This window comes from Lepisosteus platostomus, chromosome 7 (assembly GCF_059453375.1).
Source record: "Lepisosteus platostomus isolate fLepPlt1 chromosome 7, fLepPlt1.hap1, whole genome shotgun sequence".
Lineage (NCBI taxonomy): Eukaryota > Metazoa > Chordata > Actinopteri > Semionotiformes > Lepisosteidae > Lepisosteus > Lepisosteus platostomus.
This window is the reverse complement of record NC_142617.1, coordinates 49,876,311-49,897,386: the sequence shown is the minus strand read 5'-3', so window position 1 is coordinate 49,897,386 and position 21,076 is coordinate 49,876,311. Positions and strand designations below refer to the sequence as shown.

Here is a 21,076-nt window from a genome sequence, read left to right as displayed (position 1 = left end):
AATTCTTCCATTGTGTACTTAAGGATCCACAGCCAAAAACATGCTATATTTCACTCGTACTCCTAACGTGAATTTAACCTGTTAATTCCCAAACCTAACGTGATACCGCGAGCACTGACATCTGAACTCCGTTCTCGGTCGTTTGGACGATTGATTGGTGTAGCCTAGAGGATCGGTCTGCCAGGTTGATTAATGCTGTCTTCGTACAATCACTAAGAATGGCCGGGAACTGAGTGCGAGTGTTGTGCAACGTGAGTATGAATTAGAAGAGTTGGTGTTTTTGAATTATCGTGCAATGATTTGCGTTCTGTATGAAGTACCGTCTATCTACAGACTGGATTACTCTCAGATAGATTTTTACGAATGTAAATATACTTAAGGATTAATTAGTATTTTGATTTTCATAGAGAGATTGATTACTATTCTCACAGGTCGGCAGTACCTAGAAAATTCATTTTTACGAGTCTTTGTATTACTAGTTCTCTTGAAGAATTAAGACGAGTGGTACTGGAACTCGACTTTTTGCTTTTTAGATACAAGTATATTCACAATTTTGTGCATCTGCGTCCTCCTCTTCTTTTGTGCACGGTGCAGGATTTTGGGTGGTGAGCAGTGAGAAACTACTACAGTACTGCATTTAAACTATGCCACCTTTCGCTGGTAGTTAACATTGAGACGTCAAACTGTCATAAAGGGTAGTGTAGTACGGCGTGTATCGAACATCCTTATGTTCTCTACACCTGTCAGTGTCGCCTTTTCTAAGTTTTTCAAGCACTCAGCCTAGCTGTGGATCGGGGCGAGAATATTTTTTCAATTCCATAGGCATCAACAGGAGTCAATATCTAGACTCTATATTTGCATTTTCTGTCCAGGGAAAGACTAAACGTTTTGGTCAGCTAATCAGTCATATTACAGCATATACAATTACCAGTTTTCAGTTGAATTTTACTTCATTATATCCTGTAGTTTAGCTAGAGACTTGAGTCAAATGCTGCTGTCCCTTCAATCTCCCATGTAATTAATAAAAAATAGCACCTGAAGCTAAATACAGTTCAGGTACACAGCAAATCTGATCTCCTGTTCACAGAGACACCAGATCATTTTAACAGATGGCTGCTCTTTCTGTATGAGCAAATTGCTCAGCCAATTCCTATACAATGCAGGTGGCAGTTTGACCATTGGAGAATAAGATCCAATGATGACATTAAGGATTTTTTAGCCAAAGTGGCCTAAAAAGTGTTTTTATTTCTCTGTAGACACTGGCTTGAAGGGCTTGATGGTTAAAATGAACATGCTCTATTCCGGCTTTTTGTAATGTCTGAAAGAAATCGTCAGAAGAGAGGGCAGCAAAGTTTGTCAGCATCCAAGACCAGGAAACGTGGAAGAGAGTCCTCCAGGCCGGACGCGGGGAAGACTGGCTCCATTGTTTCGTTTTTTAACAATGCCCCGCCCGCCAGACTGGCCTGCCCCATCTGCGGGCAGATGGTCGCGCGGTTCTGGATGAACGAGCACATCGACAGCCAGTGCGAACAGTCCCGCAAGGAGGCGGGCGGCGATGGCGTCAGCAGGGGCGCCGGTGAGAGGGTCTCGGCTGGCGCGACTGCGTCACCGCCTCCTCGGACCCCGGAAAAATCCCCCAGCCCGGGCGCGGGTTCCAGTCCGAGCCAAGCTGAAGCCTCCCCGGGTCCGAAGAAGGAGAAAAAACAGACCAGCCCTTACTTCAAAAATCAGGGTCCTTCAGCTGAAGTCAGAGAGGCGTGCAGCGAGGCCAGAGTGGTTAGAACTATTCATTTGGGCTGCTTGGCTTCGAAGCTGTCAAGAAGGCAGCAGAGACAGGGTAAAGATTCCCAGCTGGGTCTCACACAGCCTTTTTCACTTTCCGCCAAGCCCTCCGGTAGTGTTGCACAAGCGCTGGGGGACAGTGGGGCTCTGAGCAGCTCACAGACAGAGAATCACTACATCGAGCCTTCCCGAACGGTCATGGGGAGTTCCACCGGAGATGCTAATTCGACAGGCCTTGGAGTGCCGGAGACGTCTCCAGGGGAAAGGCATGAAAGGCCAGGGGTTTTAACTGAAGTGTGGAAGGGAGAGGGACCGAATCAGACAGACTTGTCTGACGTATCCTCATCGGCGGCCCCCCTCTCGCCACGGTCTACTGTCGCACCCCGAGCAAATAAGAGGAAGAGTAGCGCAAGCATCGGGCCTGACACCCCTCTGCCAGCGCTCGGCAGCCCAGCGGACAGCAGCTGTAAGAAAAGGAGACATCACGGTGACAGAAACCCAACAGACGACGTTTCTGGGCTCTCTGGCAGCCAGCAAGCTAATCAGGACAGAGGTACCTCCAGCGAGAGGGTGGCAGGAGAGGCTGGTGACGCCGAGCTTGTTGACAGGCGGGGAAGGATGAGCGGAGCTGCTCCAAGTTCAGAAAAGAGCCCTGTTGCTCCAGAGGGGGTTGATGCTCCTCCAGTGACAGTTGTGGGTGGCAGTAATGGGGAACTTCTGCCCGAATCCACACGGCTGCCTTACTACCTCCGCAATTTCCTGGCAGTGCTGGAGGCAGTCTTAGAGAATGAGGACGACAGGCAGCTTTTTAACCAAGAGGACATGAGGATCATCAGTGCTTTCCAACACCTCTCAGGTAATGACCTCCTTTGAGCTTCCTAGCTATTTCTGGATCCTGGAAGGCCTGTTTTCTAATGGCTTCTTGGTGCATTGCAGCTGTCAGCATTTCCTGGTGCTGATAGTGGGGGTGGATGGGGCTTATTCATACCACATCTGACTCAATCTTATTAGAGCATGACAATACAGTTGCAGTAGTATTTGACATGCACACCAGAAATGACATGATAGCAAAGGTGCAAAAATAAAGTACCAGATCAAAGTACATACTGTATCCCAAGTAGTAAAACAGCTGAAGAGGAAAGTCGGTAGGAGCTCAGTTATGTGTACGGTTCACACCAGATATCCAGGTAATATTGTTCCAATTTATCCCAAGAATAACAATAGTAAAGCTTGTTTCTGCTTTGTTTTCACATTTTTAAGATGATAAAGATTGCGAGGAATGGTGGCTTCCATTGAAATGAACTGTCGAGTTGTCTTTAAAATTTTGTTTTTGTGACCACAAATGGGTCATTAGGTTGGCTCAGCTCTGTGGTTGTTCCACGGGGAATTTGCACCAAATAGAACCAGATGTTTTCTTCTCACATCTCCTCAGAGTTGAAGCTGCATCGTCCCAGATGGACTTCCACATTCAGTGTGAAATGTGCAAAAGTGCAGGTTCAATTTGTTTTCTTGCATCACTGATTGGATTTCTTGTTTGTGATGCATCCAGTGTGAACAGGGCTTTCTTGTTCCATAACAGCAGCACTTTGCACTTGCAGACATTTTCCCCTTGATCTTCTCAGAAGCAGGGCAGAAGCTGTATGTGAGGCTGTTTCAGAGGAAACTTCAGTGGCTGAAGATCAACAAGCTGGACTACTCGGAGATCGGCTCGGACCTGTCGCCTGCGATCCAGGAGCTGGTGAAGAGCGGTTTTCTGCAGACAGGTGACTTCCAGCATCTTCTCTGTTTCATCTCTTTACGAGCTGGGCTCTTTGTGGGAGCAGTAAGACACGCTCCACGCACTATTTCAACTGCAATACACGACCTAAAAATAATCTGAACCCACACAACATATGTACGACTTACAAATTTTAGTAGAATACTGAAAAATATTTTTTCAAGCATGAGATTTAATTATTGTCTCAATGGAATATGTTGGCTTTCTGCAGTTGATGCTTTGAAAACACTAATAAATGCTGTGAAAAGGGAAGGGGTCCAATTAAATCATTTGCACAGTTAAATAACTGACATAATGAAATCCTGCAAAGGCATCTGCAGGCCTCTGCAGAATCTGGGTTGACAACCAATGATGTGCTGAGAAGGGCTGCAGCAGTGAGGCAGACGCTGGCCTCATCTCCAGCTTGTTTCCCTTGCCAGAGTCCGAGCTGCAGGACCTCGGCGAAGTCCTTGATCTCCTGCTGGCCCCGGAGCTGAAGGCCCTGGCCAAGACCTTCCACCTGGCTGGGCCCGGCACCCACAAGCAGCAGCTGGCGGAGGGCCTCCTGCGGCTGTCCCGGCAGCGCACGCCCTTCGCCCTCGGCCACAGGCAGCCGGGCATCAGCGCCGTCATCCTCAGGAGGTCCGCGCGGGCACGTTAAAAATGAGAAACGCACACACACTCTGATCTGATCGTCAAACCTGTTTCCTGTGCTCGGTCACGTTGTGGTTTTCTTTTTTTCCACCTGCTCGCAGGGCCAAGGAGCTGTTGGGGGCTTGTGTGCGAGTGCGCAGGGTTCCCCGCGCCGTCTTCTCCCGCCTGCTCCTGCTCTTCTCCATCGCCGACTCCCCGGAGGAAGAGGAAGCAGGCAGCGGCGGGCAGGGCCAGCTGTATACGGTGCTGATGGTCAACATGGGCCGCCTGGTATTCCCGAGCTATGCTGTCCAGCGCAAGGCCAGGGTCTTCAGGGACAGGGACGACCTCATCAGGTGAGGGGCGCGGAGTCCACATGACAGCCCAGGTGGGCATTTCGGGCTTGGTTTTGCAGCGAGGGCAAACGTTGCGCGTGTGTCTTACACAACAGCGCCCTCTGCTGCCAGCGCACCATTTTACAGTCCGGTTGGAAAACTGGGTTTACAGCCACTGGAATCTGCAGGTCTGTTTTAAACCAGCCGTAAATTTCAAACATGTCTTCCGAAGCTTGATGGAGGTTTCTTGCATCTCTCCCCAGAGAGAGCCGCCATCCAGAGGAGCGCTTCGTTCTTGTGATTGACAGATGGATTATAGTTTCAATTTAATCTGTATTTTGTTTTGTTGATATTGTGTTCTTCCACAGTACTTTACAGTTTCACAGATCACCAACAAATCTAGAAATCACTGTTGTTTTCATAATAGCCGTGAAGAGGGCAAAAGGTAGTACTGATTGTTGTTTTTTTCCATGAGCAGCTTAATATTTCTGGATTGTAACCCTTGCAAATTTTTACCCACATTAACTAACATGGCAGGAAACCCGACAGCTGTAAAACGTAAATGTATAGGTGCCACACTAAAAACCTGTCCCCTCCAGTTTGTTTTTCACTGAACAGTGCAGTCCTGGCTCCGTCTTGCTGCCGTCTGCTAGTGTGCGCAGTGTAACGGGCTGTCGTCTCTGTCAGGTACGAAACCGCCATGCACTCTCTCAGCGATGTGATGTCTGCCATGCAGAACGGGAACTGGGAGGAGGCCCGACAGCTCTACCTGGCTGCAAAATGCGCCTGGCGAGAGCTGAGAGACAGCTCTGACATGAGGTAATGGGCGGAGCCGACAGCACTCGTCCGCCTTCGCACGCCGGTTTGGAATCTCCGGTAGGCAGTCTGTCAGCTGCTCTCAGCAACGGCTAAGACAAGTGAAATTTAAAAGTTTGTTGTACTGTGAGCGGGAAACAGAGAGAGAGAGAGTTAATTTGCCATATGTACATGTACATTGGGATTCATATTTGCACTGTTCTCTTGGCACATTTTGCAGTGTGCACTGCAGTAGACAACTCTTTTCACACAACGTGCACAGTAGATTACAGCACTGTAAAAAATAATAAATAATGTCCGTACAACAAAGCACAATAACGTACAAGGGGCAGTACAGAACATTAAACGCACAGGACTAGAAAGCCGCAGTAGCCAAGTAAAAAGTGCAGAGTGCAGAGATGTGTTGAATTCAGAGGCATTGCGCAGTTAGCTGTTAATGATGCGCACTGCCATAGGGGAGGAACTATTCTTAAGTCTGGTGGGCCGTGTTTTAACGGTGCCAGAGTGTGGGGGGGGGGGGACTGGTCTGCACTGCTGTATCGTGATTTTACGAAACTGAAAAACGCAGGCATCTTAATATAAAGCATCCTAAAAGGGAAGGCTGTCTTCAGTCGACAGTCCCCTGTCCGGTGGTTCAGGCTGTGCCCTAGCTGGATGTGGTAGGCCTGTCCAGCCTGTGAGAGCCCCTCTTCTCTCAGGCACCACGAGGAGCTGCCCGTGTTCCTGCGCTGCTTTTCTGTGGGCTGGGCCTACACCCGCATCCTGTCGCGCGGCGTGGAGGTCCTGCAGAGGCTGCGGCTGTACGAGGTGGGGCACGAACGCACACTCTCTCCTTTCCTCACTCTTACTGCCCGAGTAGGATTCCCATTCATGTCTAAAGTTCTTTTTGCGGGGGGATGATATCATTCTGTAATTAAAAATATGATTTCCGTCAGTAATTTGTAGTTCCATTTGAGCCAGCAGCCATATCACCCTGCAACTCACAACTGGCAGCCCACTGAAGCTAAGCAGGTGTGAGCCTGGTCAGTACCTGGATGGGAGACCTCCTGGGAAAAACTAAGGTTGTTGCTGGAAGAGGTGTTAGTGGGGCCAGCAGGGGGCACTCACCCTGCGGTCTGTGTGGGTCCTAATGCCCCAGTATAGTGATGGGGACACTATACTGTAAACAGGCGCCGTCCTTCGGATGAGACGTAAAACGGAGGTCCTGACCCTCTATGGTCATTAAAAATCCCAGGGTGTTTCTCGAAAAGAGTAGGGATGTAACCCTGGCGTCCTGGCCAAATTTCCTGTTGGCCTTTACCAATCATGGCCTCCTAATAATCCCCCTCTTTATTACTCTGCTCTCCTCCCCACTGATAGCTGATGTGTGGTGAGTGTTCTGGTGCACTATGGCTGCTGTCGCATCATCCAGGTGGGGCTGCACATTGGTGGTGGTGGAGGGGAGTCCCCATTACCTGTAAAGCGCTTTGAGTGGAGTGTCCAGAAAAAGCGCTATATAAGTATAAATATAAGCTATTATTATTATTATTATTATTATTATTATTATTATTTGCAGGAAGCTGTGGAAGAGCTGCGGTCCCTCCTGGCTCAGGCAGTTTATTGTCCAGACAGCAGGGGGCGCTGGTGGGACAGGCTGGCCTTGAATTTACAGCAGCATCTGAAACAGCCCCAGCAGGTATCCCTGACACACACACCACATGGGTACTTTTCATGAACAGCAGTGCACAGAAGGAAGGGAGCTACAGCACTTGCTGAGACGCGAGTTAGAGGTATTTCTTTGTGAAAAGATCAATTGAAAAAGGTATGATGTGAATTCAGCATAAAAAACAGACATTGATCAGATATTATTAAATGGGATATTTAGTCACATTGTGTATGGATGTGTCTGGTGCATTTGCAGTGTGCGGTATAAGAACTGTTTTTTTTCTTCCTTTCCTTCACTTGCTTTTCCAAGGCTATTCGTTCAATTAAAGAAGGGCTGGCCGACCCCCTGGTGCGAACAGGACATCGGTTGTCTCTGTATCAGCGAGCAGTGCGAATGAGAGAGTCTCCCAGCTGCAGGAAATTCAGACACCTTCTCAGAGATGTGCCTGAAATCGTGGTGAACGATGTCACGCATGTGAGTCTCCGTCTGCGGCTTCCAGATTTGAGTATTTAGTCTCTTTCTGTTGCTGTTGAGCAGATGACCTGCCTCTGAGCAGACTGGCAGGTGAACAGATGACGTTTGGCAGAGCAGTCTGCTGCCACTGGGTGGGTGTTGATTGCTCTTGCTCTTTGCCCCTGCGCTGCAAAGGAATACTTTAGTGTTGTCTATGCCGGGGAAAAAAAAGAATTCTTTCTGGGAAGGACTGGGTTCAGGAATGAAGATGTGTCATGAGATGTTAAACTTAACAATGCCTGAAGTGCCATGCAAAATACTTGCATCACGAGCTGCAAAATAATGTAAATGGTTTATGCAGAAACTGAATTTGACACTGAGTAAACCTGCCATTAATGTTCGAGCAGTTCCAGAAGAAGCACCCAGCCTGAGGCTATCTGGTCTCGCAGCTCAACACTGTTATGAAACTATTAGAAGTTCTTACTGATAAATATGCAGATGCTATCTTCACTGTAAAGTAGCCTCAAATTGTATTTTGCATATGATATGTGTGTGTTATTTATCATTTTTCTTTCTCGTATCTCCTTTTTTGGGCCCCTGTTATTTCGAGCACACCACACGAGTATCCGAACAGCCCGCAGGGTTGGTTTGGCGATGAAGTTAACTTTATTATCGTACTGAGGTAGCCTGTGCTACTTTCAGCCTGGTCCACCCACCGTGCCACAAGTATTTCGGCATCTGATTACAGAGTACAGTGAAGGCAAGATCCTCTTTGGACATGGCCTTTAAAGAAGTAGCGTCCACCTGAAGCTCGTGGCGCTTCTCACAGGCCCACCGCCCAAGAGCAGCTGTGCTCAGGCCAAACCGGTGCTTTTAAGATCAGACTCCCCCTAGAAGCAGGGAAGAGAACATCTGAGAAGATGGTGTGGGAGTCTGGGTGTCTGCCATGTTGCTGTATAGAAGACCTTGTGTGGCTTATATCATCTGGCAACTGTGCCCGGGCAGGTGACGATCCGCGGGCAGATGTGCCCGCAGGCAGGGATGGGGAAGTCCGTGTTCCTGATGCAGGAGGAGGAGACCCGGCCCGGCCCAGCCCGGGGCGCCCCCTCGGCCATGGTCATGTGCTCTGTGGAGGAGCTGGCGCTGGCTCACTATCGCCAGCAAGGCTTTGACCAAGGTACACACGCCACTGCACAAATAATAACCCTCTCTGTCTGTACTGAGCTGCCTTGCATGGAGAATTGTTTTGGCTTTCTGTGTGAAACCAGTCCGTCAGGTTATCTTATTAAACCTAGACACATACGTGAATCTTTTGGAAGAGCAAAACAACACACTGTGACACTAGAAAATGTTATGCGAATTCTTAAAATACTTTAACAAATGAAAGCATATGACTGATTAAAAAACTGTACAATTACACCACTGTATGCAGTAGGTCTTTTAAAAATTTCATTTTGATTGTGTAAATATACTAGTTTGTGCATTGATATAGGTTCATATTTGTTTGTCCATAGGAATTCACGGAGAAGGGTCTACATTTTCCACTTTGTGTGGACTTCTGCTGTGGGATATCCTGTACATGGATGGGATAGCAGATGTCTTTCGAAATCCGTACCAGGTCAGTTTATTTTCTGTCAATGCGCCGTTGGGCTCCTTCTGAAGATCAGTACGATTGCTGGTGAAGACCTGAAGCTGTTTCTTTTCTGGCCCGATCAGAGCTGCCCTCTGGACCTGCACACCGACTGCTTCTACAAGAACAGGAAGGAGGCGATAGAGACTCGAGCGCAGCTCCTGCAGGAGGCCTCCACAGAGACGCTGAAGAGCCTCCTGGCCGAAACTTGGCATTCCCAGGAAGGGAGAGCGTCAACGCTGGTGAGCTGGGACAGGTTCCCCTCACTGCAACAGGCTCAGGTAAGAGCAGGCCTGAGAAACCACAGCCACTGTAGGCTCTTAACGGCAGAAATGAACAAGTGAATCATGATCATGCAGTTGCCCATGCTGCACAAGATCACTTCAAGCAATGTAAAGGCTGATCTGGAAAGATTCTTGCAAAAGAACAGAATTGTGCCCCTGAATTAGACTACTCGATGGTAAGAGACTAGAGGCACTAGCTGGAAATACTGTAACTCCACAAGCTGTACCTGACAGGATGTGACAAGAAAACAGGGGGCGTTGTGGTAGTAAAAGAAAAGCCTGTAATTTTTCATTACAAGATTTCTGTGTTTTGGAAGTGTAAACCTTGTTATAGACTTGGGCCTTTCCAGTGTTGTGTTTTAGGATGTGTTTTACATTGTTGATGGGAAACTCATGGAAGCTGGTCAATGACAAACTCTAGGGTCATTCCTGTCTCTTTGTAGATGAAAATTGCAGTGCTTTCTCAGGACAGTAGTTCAGCAGCTGTTAATTCCAAGTTTCATTTTTACACGACCCTTTAGTTTGAGTGCTTTCACGTGCAGACCAAGCTTCCTTTACTTCCGTTACGAATGCCAAGCGTTTCATTTGAATTCATTTCTGGTTTTTGTACATCATCAGTAGTTGAAGAAGTTAACAACACTCCAGCCACAGAGCTGACTTTCACTAGGACGCAAGAGATTAGAAAGAGGAATGTGCTTCGTCAGCTCTGCCTGTTTCGCCAAACATGTTTGCAAACTTCCAAGTGTCTGCCTGACAGCAGGGGGAGAAGGCGAGATTAACGAGGTCTAAATCAACGGGCTTTCTAAAGCAAACGCTCTCTCTCAAGAGTCTGGTGGCCTGCCTGGGGGGCCGCTTTCTGAGTGGGCTGGTGCGACGGATGGCGAGAGACTACCGCCACTGCCGGGGGGGGCTTCCGGATTTGGTGGTGTGGAACACGCAGGACAGCACGTACAAGGTGAGCCCATCCCGGCAATGAAGAGCTAAGGGGGGCTGGGAAAGAGTGGGGGGCCGTGTGCCCCATTTTCCTCTGTGGTAGTTTGAAGGAGCTCACTAAATCTAAAATGTCGTCCCGCTGTTTCTGGAGGAAGCTCAGAGTTTGGGCCTCAACCACCAGACTGGGAAGCATAATTCAGATGACCACTCCTCTTTTTGACAACTTAGCGTTTTTTATTATTTGTCCTAAATCATGGTGCATGGTGGGTTCAGTTTCTGGAGTGCTCTGTGTGGGGATTTTGTATGTTCTCCCCATGTTTGTGTGGCTTATTGCCTGATGCTCCAGTTTCCTCCCACAGCCATGCTGGTAGGTTAATTGGCTTCTGGGAAAACTGGCCCTGGTGTGAGTGTGTGTGTATATCTCTGTGTCCATGTACCCTGTGATGAAGTGGCGTGCTGTCCAGGGTGTATTGTACCTTGTGCCCATTGCTGGCCTGGGCAGGCTCCGGCACTTGTATTGGACAAAGTGGTTTCCAAGTGGCCCTTCATTCTTGTTTCACTACTAAACAATATTTCACTGCCCTTTCTAAGATTTTCTATATTTGAATCAAATCTCTCAATCTCCTTTGTACAACACTGAAAAGATTTGATTCTTGAACATATTTGCATACGTCAGTCTTCCGAGATCAGGAATATTTGCCATTTCCCTCCTTTAAATTCCTTTTAATGTTAGATTACAGTATATTTTTGGTGGTATGTTGAACATACAAATACAGTACAATATTCTAAATGAGGCCTTGCTAATGAATTACAAAGATTGACCATAACTTTCCTTGTCATAAATTCCACACTTTATAATATATATATACAGACATTGTTTGCCTTTTTTATTGCTGCATCGTATTGTCATCACCAGGATGTAAAAAAATGTACTTGAACGCAGAGATCCCATTCACCTCAGGCAGTATGTATTGTATATGTTCCTACTTCCTGGATCACTTTGCACTTCTCACCACTAAATTTCCATTGTCTCTAAATTGGTAACATTCTAGGAGGGACTGACATTTACTGCACATCTCTTTACACCAAGGGGGTATAGAAATCTGAATGAACTGCAAGATCATGTTTTGGTTAGAGTCTTCTTTAAGAAAATATCAATGGTCAGATAAGATGAGCCAAGCAGCCCCTTCTTATAAACTTTTTGATGAAAGAGGAAAATCAAATAGCCATATTTAAACTTGGACTTCACAATCTGGATTGGACAGAAATAATATAGTTAGAGGCAGTGAAAGCAGTGATGAGTACTAGCCAGAGAATGGGTTACAGCCTCACAATTGTTGAAGTATTGTTAACTTGGTACTAGAAAACCCTTATTTTGCTTATATCTCGTGGTAATGGAATCCTACAGTGGAGCAAGCCGGTGGAGAGTTATGTCTGACTGTTATCTACCTCCCCCTTTCTCGGTGTTGCAGCTGGTGGAGGTGAAGGGCCCGAATGACCGGCTGTCCCACAAGCAGATGATCTGGCTGGACGAGCTGAGGAAGCTGGGGGCAGACGTGGAAGTGTGCCATGTGACTGACATCGGTGCCCGGAGCACTCGCCTGAGCTGAGCCAGAGCGGCAGTCCCATCACCTGACTTCAGCAATCCTTATCCAGCTCAGGGTCAACAAGCAACAGGTGGATGGTGGGATACACCCTGGCCAGGACGCCAGTCCAGCACACAGCAGTCACCGACACAAAAACCCAGAAGCCAATTAACTAACCAACATTCTTTGGACTGTGGGAGGAAACCATGCAGGCTTCATGTAGAGAGAACCAGGAATTGAGCCCAGGGCCCCAGTATGCTAACTTCTGATTTCCCATAAAATGAAATCCCTGAGACCCCAGTACTTTCTGTTCCATCTTCTGTAGGACCACAAAATCTGGAAACAGTTGATTTAAATTTAATTAATTGAATTCAGTAATGGTTTCAATTTAAGTTAGCAAAAGCTTTTGAGGAATGAAAGATAGAATCCCTGATAGCTCTCCATGGCCAGGGATGAGGTTTAATGATCTAACATGGGGCCCTAGTTTATAGCCTGCTTTCCTGGAGTCACAAATGTTTAGGGGGAAGTTCACGTCCACAGCAAACGGCATTTCAGGACAGGGAGGTTTGTGAAGGACCTTCTCCCTTGGATTCCAAAGAACTATGTTTATGCCCTCAGTGTAATGCTGCTTGAAGTATCTCAGGAAGCTAATGTAAATTAAAAGATTGTGGATTCTCTTGAGGATTTTAATTGTAATCCTTAAATGAATCTTACTGATTTGTACAAATGTTGCCATATCAGAAGGTATTGGAGCAATAGTGTCAGCCAAGTGGAAAAGTGAATCAGAAAAGAAACATACCAGGGATCATGAAGCTTCAATCTCCTTTAAACCAAATCTCACTAATCTGTCACATGCTGCTATTGTACATTAATAATCTTGCTCTATCTGTTTTTAATTTATCTTATGTATATGATAATTAAATCTGAAACTGATTTAAAATCTTTTAAACAATCATTGCTGTTGTAATAAACCACACTATTTCTACTTCTTCATTCCTTTTAGGAGGGGGACAACAAAAACCACCACCACAGATATTTAAAAGCAATTTTATTTACACTATTCGGCAAATATTAAATATTGACAATGTATTTTGCCTCTCAGAATGGCAGCTCTGCGCTTACAAAGAAAGAAAGCCCTGTCAGTGCTTTGGACAGCTGGCACTCCTCGATCACAGCTGGGTGAGACAAGCTTTACAATACCAGTTACAGCAGTGGCTCTGAGGTGTGCAGGAAACCCCAGTGAGAATCCAGGGGTCACTACTGGAACAGGGTCTCGGACCACCTGCACAGCTCAGGGCTCGGAGTGCGGAATCATCCCAGGCAGGTTTTTAAGCTTCATTTTTTGCATTGAAGGGGAACTGATGTAACGTCAGTTCCATATGGCTTCCAGGTGTGGTAGCTTTGGAATCAGTGAAGTGGTAGTACACAACTGTGTGGAACTGTGAAGCAACCCGTTAAAGCAGAAAACAATCCCAGGTCCTTTTAATACTTTTTACATCTTAGTAAGCCCATAATCCCCTTTAAAGGCACAATGGATTACAAATGACCCAGTTTTTAACCATACTGCATAACTAAATAAATATTTACGCTGATGTCTTTTCATCACATTGTGCTACATGAAGTGCACAATAATCACACAACAACAGCTGAGTGCATTTTCAGTAAGGATTAGTGGAAACTAATATAGCTCATACTAAATTGTTTTGTTTTCAAAATATATAGTAGTTATAGTACCAAGTTTCAAAAAAGAGATCAGTAAATGTCAGTTACAAGTAGGGCAAAAAAAAACTATATTTTGATTGCTAATTTACTTACTAAAATTGCTATGTTGTCTATGGTTTTTGCTCTTCAGTTCATTTTTTTTAATAATAGAGGTCCCACATTCTTGGATTTTGAAGTAGAACAAGATAAGCCGGGAAGGAAGAAACGAAAAAGACATTAATGCCCCATATATGGCCAGTGTAACACCATCACCACTCTAAGGACAGTAACCCCAGAGCTGCACAGCAGCCCCGAGAGCCTGTCTCCCAGTCCCAGACTGGAGTCTGTCTGGACCACAAATACAGAGCTGTGTCATGTACAGTACCTCTCCTCCTCTTTCAACAGCTCCACAAGCAGGTGTCCAGCCTGCCCTGCAGTCCTGACTGACAGCTCTATCACTTATAAAAACCCTCTAAGGAGGTTCACTTAACCCCACGATTAATCCAGCAGGGGCTCTTGGGGAAAGGTCAAGGAAAAACCTTAGAAACTACCTTATAAAACTACTCACTATTAATATTTTATATACAGATTGTTCTCTAATAGCTTAATTTTTTAACCCTGTAACAGTGGGGATAATATAAGACTACAATTATGTTCCTTCTCAAAGACTTGACTACAGTTTATTCAAAAAGAGGTTTAACTTACTTCACCTTACCAGAAGGTCTACGAATAAGTTTACACATCTTGTGAAATATGTGTAAGGTACCACAGAATAAAAGCCACATATTCATTTTGCATTTCATCTAAAACCTGTGTGAATTCGTATATCTCGCCGTCAATTTATAGTCCACTATCAATGTAACTGATTTTCCAAAAATCTCTGCTGAAGACTACTGAAACCTGGCAATAACAGCAAAAAATGTTACCCTGCAAATTGTGCGGTTTCAAGCTGTTTTTTAATTCCTTTGAATTATCTTGTGCAAAAATAAAACGCCCCCACTAAAGGATTTCAGTCTCCTCTAAGCCGGTGTTTTTACATGCGGTTTTTGTGTTACTGCAAGTGGATCAGACTGTAAAGGGTATGTCCACAAGGTTACAAGAGCACTCAGAGCGTCTCGCTGGCCAGAGTTTCAGTGGAAAGCCAGATTTTGGCACCACTGAGGAATTTGCTGAGTGGGGTTCCTAGAATGCTGCGCCTACAGAGATTTCCAACGGGAGAAAAGGGGAACGATGATGTCAAGTAGTCAGGGGTCGACAGAGAGTCGCTGAGGCTGTTGACCTTGAAGTACATTTTGCTTTGCTCTGTTTGAGGGGTGCTGGCCGCTGGACACGGGTTACCCTTATACTGCCGCAGCTGGTTCTGCAGCTTCTCGATCTCGTCGGCCAGCAGGGACACCTTGTGGAAGGCCGTGATGAAGCCGCCGCCGTTGATCTGGGCCTCCGGGATCCAGCGCAGGAAGTTGAGCTTCCAGAGCTTGATGTGTGAGGGCAGCAGCTGCGGCAGGAGCAGGCCCTGCAGGTCGGGGGGCCTGGACAGCCAATCCCTGAAGAACTGCTCCGAGGGGCTGTCCTGGGGTTCCCGCAGCTGGGAGAAGTCAGGCTTCAGCCTCAGCACCAGGGAATTCCGTCTGGGAATTGAATCCTGCTCGCTCATCAGGCCGTTCCGTAGAGAGGGCATTCCCCGCATTGTGGAGCTGTGGTATTTCTAGGCAAAGGAGAAAAGAGTGTTGACTTTTCGTATCGAGCATCTGTTCCCACACTTCCCACAAATGCTTACATTTCTCTCCAAAACTCTCCTTGCTTTCTTAAACTAAACTAATTTTCACCATAATGGAAAGGATACACTGTGAATAAATACAGTACAGTGCACTAATTTCATGCATATCTCATGACTAGGGAACTACCTTACCTTTGCACGTCTGAATGTCTTTATGGCTCCATTGTGCACAAAGGTAGTGCTCTTCCCTATGTACAGAGGGCTGTTGAATAGAGCCTGGTCTTTAAGTGTGAACTGCTGAGACCAGTCCCACACAGGGGGGAAACGCAGAGTCTTGTCTTCCCCCAGTGGGATATTCTTGCTCCTGGCAAAGTCCTGCGGGACAGCAGAAGAACAATCACTGCTACAGCAGCCACCAAACGAGCTGTAGAAGCAAAATATGCAACTGTCTTAAACTTACAAATTCTGCTCTGCAACATTTTTGAGGAGTCCAAGGACCATTACTTTAATCTGGACATAATTCTGTTTTTCTCCAACTATTTGTAATCAGTCTGGCTGTAAAGCCCTGAATGCATCCTTTAAACATGCCTTTTCTATCTGTTCTGTTTAAAAAGAAGTGACAAGCAGCCTGTGCAGAAGCGTCTGCTGGCCAGCTGTGCACTCACTCTGCTGTGCTCTGCACGCTGCTGGGGGCAGTTGAAGAGGAAAGTGCTGAAGACCGGGATCCACATGCTGTCGCTCAGCACCGTCAAGTAGGTCTCCGTGAATTCAAAGGCGGCTGGGTACTGATTAAGCAGCTGCCACACGCAGTCCAAGAACATCAAGAACAAGGGGGACTGGGGAGAGGCAGAGAGATATACAGCACCTTATAAAAGGATTCAGATTCTTCCTCTTTTTTTAATTTTGTGAGTTTGTAATTTTGTGAAATTACAAATTGAGATGTAGAACTCAGTATTTGGTGGAAGCCTCTTGGACAATGATTAAAGTCACCAGTCCAAAGACTTATGTTTTTATTCTGAAGTGCTGAGAACCATTATTAATGCACACACAGACAGAGGCCACTCAATTAATAGTGTGGCTCAATAAGGTAATATTGTGCATCTAGACTAGGGTTTTTATTTAATTTTCCATTTTATTTCTATTTCTTTTTTCTTTTTCTTTTTTGCTTTTTTAGTCATGACTGCACACTTTAAAGGAACAAAAGATGAAAACTGAATACTTTTGAAAGGCACTGTACACATAAAGACATGCCACATTCAACATACCCAAATTTCTGAACAACGTTTAGAGTCAGGCAGAGGCTAGATTGAAAATGCAGACTACATGCTCTGTCAAGAACTCCATGGAATAATGAAACGACTCTCATACCAACTGGATTCTAATTGATCCCGGATCCAAGGGATTGTGGGGGAAAAAATTTGGACCCTTACCTCCTCTTTCTCAGATTTCTTCAAGTGGTTACACCTATCAAGGAAGCGATACCCTGCCATCACCCACTCCTTCTGCACCAAGCTCTGGAACCCTGTGATGCTCCGGAAATGGGGATCCAGCATCAGCTGGACCAGAGAGGAGATCACACAGCTGAGGTCGCGGTCTTCCTCCTCTGCAGGGGATGAGCGATATGAAGGAAGCACACAAGAAGCAGAGAGTGAGCACAGGGGCGTAGGTAACACCTGGCCTGAAAAATGAAAACTGTAGCTTTTCCCAAAATTCTGGAGTGACCTAATGGCAATGAATCAAGATAAAAGGTTTTACCTTGCAGAATGACAGAGACATGCTTTCCCTCCAGCATGTACACTAGCTCAACAGAGTGTTTCAGGAACAACCTAAAAAAATAAAGACATCCAGGTGAGAAACACGTACACAAACAAATCCTTACTTAGTGTATCATGCACTAATACAACAGGGGTATCATAATCTTTACAATTCATCTCAAAGTACCATTTAAAGCTAAAACAGTGGGCATTCTTGGGATGTGTGTACAGCTGTCTTTATCAGATCATCCCTGTAGCAGTGAACATGGCCAAACAATTGTACTAGTTTTTAACCAAGACGAAACCAACTGCAGACAAATCATTCGGTCAGTCTTCTTAGAGCACCCATGGAGAAGATAGGATAAGACACGGAGGCAGGTAGAGGAGAAAGACCAAAAGCAAAAGTAGAGGCAATTGGTAGGATGAGAGACTTTCCAACCTTCACAGGCCAGAACTGCACAACTTTAAGGTATTGTTTTAGGTAATTTTTCACTACAAAAGGCTGACACTAGGCCTTAAGTAAGGGACTATTTTTATAGTTGTGGAAATGTATTCTCTATTTGTTTCTTTTTGACATTGTCAAAAAGAAATCTCTTTTTGTCAGTGATTCGGTATTTTGAATAAGGAAATGTGTTCCTATTTGTTTAGCATCTGTTTTTGAGTGTAGTAGTATTTTTCTTTTTTACAATTATGTCATTATATATAAAACTATATCATCACTTTGTTATTAATCCAATCATTTTGTATCATGTCAGAATGGGACACCCATTTCATCATAATACAAACAACCACTGTGTATAGTACCTTGAAGCAATAACAGATTTTTAAGAAATCTTTCCTTACAAACTTGAAGGAAACTTCCCTTTTTTTTGCTTTTCTAGCAAGGAATTAATGTCAACAGTTAAATGTTATACAACCTTAAGAGGCACAATACAAAGGCTGGGATTCAAACAAAAATAAGTCAGAGATTAACAGACATTCTGGTGTGCACGTCAAAACCATCCTAAAAACACGCATGCATTCTCTGGCAAAAAAAGAACACCAGATGTCTAACATAATGCCAAGTAAAACATTTCAGAATGCTACTTTTAAATTGAAGTTATAGGGGCCAGGAAACACGCCAAAGAATGAGAAGGATGCACTGCATGGCAGGGCCTCCTGGTGTTTGTGTGTACCTGACATACTCCAGCCAGCGCGCGCTCTCCATGGACGACAGCCACTTCTCCTCCGTGTCCTCAAAGGGCTCTGTGTACAGACAAACACACAGTCAGCGCCGCTCTAAAACATCTGAGAAGGGCAAACCGAAGTCAGACTGCATAAGGAAATCCTCTCTCTAATGAACTTCTTTTGTATGTGGAAGAACTGCCTTTTTTCCCCCCTAAAGAACACAACATTCCCTTTCAAAGGGAATTTCACCCATTTTGTGACACTTTGTTTTGTGTTGCACGGGGACGAAATCAATTTAGCCATAATCTGCATTCTATACGTGTGTAATTTTAAAAATGGGAGAGGAGGACAATGCTTTTATCCCTTGTCAAGCTCACCAATTACACAGATCTGCCTCAGCTTGACAAAAGCCGCCTGGATGTCTTGTATAGCTGGAAGATTCTTGTCTAAATCACACTTGAACACATCACTCCGCTGAGGATGGCTTTTTGTGATAGCGGTACAAATCCTATGGAAAAAAAACACATGAAGCAAGCGCCCGTCACCTGCAGTGCTAGACAAAGCTCTTGACAGCAAACCTAAGAAAAGAAAGTTCAGCCTAAGTTCAACCTTCTTCCCCAGGGACTGGCTTAATATGAAAACACACTACTGGTTCTGTTCTTCTCAGATGACTCTTAAAACACTGATCATATAAGCAAGGAATTCCTACAGTACTGTACATTTTCATATCCCCAAAAATAATTTGCTAAACAATATTTTAACCTCCTGTATTTATGCATGCATGAAAGTCAACAATTAACTACACAGTGTTGCTTGAAGTTCTTAATAGCAAACCTCAGTGAAAAGGGGCATCATAATTCACACAAAAGTGATCAAACATTGCTGCTTTACTCAACTTATCGTTGAAGTTTTTCTAAAATGCAGGGTAAACAGGCTTTAACATGTCAATGCGAATGATGTTGTTCAACACATCTGCTTCTACTCACCTTTGGTCTATCTTCCTTTGTTGAACCACGTCTCTGATGCTGGACATTCGAACCAGAGCGCTGCCATTTGGATGATTCCAGCACCACAACTAGGATAGGCACAGACATCAAATTAGGGACGCTGCAGTCACTACAGACACTGTGTCACCTTTCTAAGTATGTCTTGAAATAGCAGTAATGAAAACATTGTGAATAACAGTGTTATATAAGTGTTAAAAGAAGGTACAGTAATTCAAAATGCACGGTACATAGTAACCAATCTGCCCTTAAAAAATAAAAACAGAATGTTCAGAATGGCTGGGGTCTGACAATAAAGAAAACCAGCTCAGCACTCACTGGAATGCGTTTCCCAGCAAAGAATCCAGAAAACTGTTTCAGGTCTTGATCAGCCAGGGAAACAGGGACCACAAAGTATTCTGGAAGACTGAAAATCAGAAGTGGTTATAAAAGATGTTTTTAGGTAAGATGCATCACAGCACTCCTGCAAGTATATGTCTTTTTAGGAAGAAGCAACAGTTCCACTCATTCTCCAGTTATTAAACTAACTAACTGTTATTTTCTTACAATTCTAGAGGTAATTACTAAACAATAATTTCAGCAAAATAAAAAAACAGTAAATGCAGAAATTACAGGGCCTGGGAAATGCACACATGCAGTGATTAACTGCCAGCAAACCAAAGTCTGTGTCCCTGAACATAGCAGCACTCACATCAAAGAGGAGTAGCAACCTCCAGTAACAATACCAGGTTCAATCAGTGTTTTCTTTAAATGCAGGTTTTATGTAATGTTACAGCTACTATTCACTTGAAATACTGTATTGCTGGCTGCACACTCAAATGGATTTAGCTTCAAGACAACAGGCTCATTACAGACGGATTCAGACTGGTTTAAAAAAGCTGACAATTAAATGATGTAACCTGCTGCTTCTAAAGCAAAAGGTGTATTACTGTATGTTCCCAGTGCTCTCTAAGAGTTTCTCCAGGTACTTATTGGCATAAGAAGACAGTGTACTGTAAGCCAAATGCTATAACAAGAAAAAAGCATCTTCTAGTTGTACAAATTAAGTTCAGAGAATATTCATAAAGCAGCACAATGAGACAGCTGGAATTTCAGAGATCTGTCTGTGCTGACCTTTAGCTGGCAAAAAATAATAGCCAGAAGACATGATCTGCTCCAGAGCCCTCCCTTTAATTTTAAGTAACATCGTTTAGTTACAATACGAATGGGTTGTGGCTCCCCCCTAAAGGGAAGAGAAAGTGTTCTCAAATAGGAAGCTTTCAGAACTGCCTGTTCTACAGAGTAATGCTATGAGTAAGAGATAACGTGAATTTACTCACAGAGGCGTCTAAAAAAAAAGTCAGTGAGGCGCTGCTCAAGACCAGCGCCGTCTCCTACACACCTGTGCGAGATGGCATAGCCCTCGTTGATGGAGCACACTCTCCACTCGGAGGCCCCGGTGCGCTTGATCTCTCTGTCCCAGTCGGAGGGGCGGTCGAACAGAGGGGTGTGCTGGCCGGCCGCATCGCCCCCTCCCCCTCCCCCGCCGGGGTCCACACCGTTCACCCTGTCACCTGCACACACGTGGCACGCTGTCAGCCTTCACGTGCCACCCAGGGGCGAGAGGCACTCGCTGCTCCTCTCCAACCTGTTTCCGCATCCACGCTCCTCTGGGGCGCCGCCCGCCCTCTTCTGCTCACAGGGTCTCAAAAGACTCCCTTTCTAAATGTGTTTGCATTGTATAATCCCACACTGGGGCGGCACGGTGGCGCAGCAGTTAGCATTGCTGCCTTGCTGGTTCAGTTCCAGATCTGGGGTGCTATCTGTGTGGAGTGTGTATGTACTCCCCATATGCACGTGGGTTTCCTCCCACAGTCCAATGGCACACTAGTAGTTTAACT

General features: G+C 45.4%; 2 protein-coding genes across 2 annotated transcripts in view; one reads left to right on the top strand and one right to left on the bottom strand.

Moving 5' to 3' along the window:
- The first annotated feature begins 160 nt into the window (after positions 1–160).
- Positions 161–13,531, top strand: fan1 (FANCD2 and FANCI associated nuclease 1). Its single transcript, XM_088640995.1, has 14 exons — positions 161–251; positions 1,257–2,638; positions 3,405–3,545; positions 3,979–4,180; positions 4,294–4,527; positions 5,194–5,325; positions 6,021–6,129; positions 6,878–6,997; positions 7,277–7,441; positions 8,426–8,597; positions 8,935–9,038; positions 9,137–9,331; positions 10,161–10,289; positions 11,740–13,531. Exons 2-14 carry the CDS (start codon positions 1,315–1,317, stop codon positions 11,875–11,877), a joined length of 3,165 nt encoding a protein of 1,054 aa, XP_088497121.1. The 5' UTR covers positions 161–251; positions 1,257–1,314; the 3' UTR covers positions 11,878–13,531.
- The window catches only part of mtmr10 (myotubularin related protein 10), a 30,724-nt gene continuing 22,532 nt past the window's right edge, over positions 12,885–21,076 (bottom strand). Inside the window, exons 7-16 of the mRNA XM_088640996.1 lie at positions 20,578–20,749; positions 19,515–19,602; positions 19,179–19,267; positions 18,570–18,700; positions 18,201–18,270; positions 17,027–17,097; positions 16,702–16,874; positions 15,937–16,107; positions 15,464–15,646; positions 12,885–15,259 (exon numbers count right to left, since the gene is read on the bottom strand). Of these exons, the coding sequence (XP_088497122.1) occupies positions 14,660–15,259; positions 15,464–15,646; positions 15,937–16,107; positions 16,702–16,874; positions 17,027–17,097; positions 18,201–18,270; positions 18,570–18,700; positions 19,179–19,267; positions 19,515–19,602; positions 20,578–20,749 (1,748 nt within the window). The 3' untranslated portion in view covers positions 12,885–14,659. The remainder of the gene's footprint in view (positions 15,260–15,463; positions 15,647–15,936; positions 16,108–16,701; positions 16,875–17,026; positions 17,098–18,200; positions 18,271–18,569; positions 18,701–19,178; positions 19,268–19,514; positions 19,603–20,577; positions 20,750–21,076) is intronic.

What these genes read in the sequence shown, in the direction of transcription:
- fan1 (XM_088640995.1), top strand. Translation starts at nt 1,315, where the DNA reads ATGTCTGAAAGAAATCGTCAGAAGAGAGGGCAGCAAAGTTTGTCAGCA. An exon ending in TGGTGAACGATGTCACGCAT is followed by an intron (nt 7,442 to 8,425) that starts GTGAGTCTCCGT and finishes GTGCCCGGGCAG; the next exon opens with GTGACGATCCGCGGGCAGAT. An exon ending in CCAGCAAGGCTTTGACCAAG is followed by an intron (nt 8,598 to 8,934) that starts GTACACACGCCA and finishes GTTTGTCCATAG; the next exon opens with GAATTCACGGAGAAGGGTCT.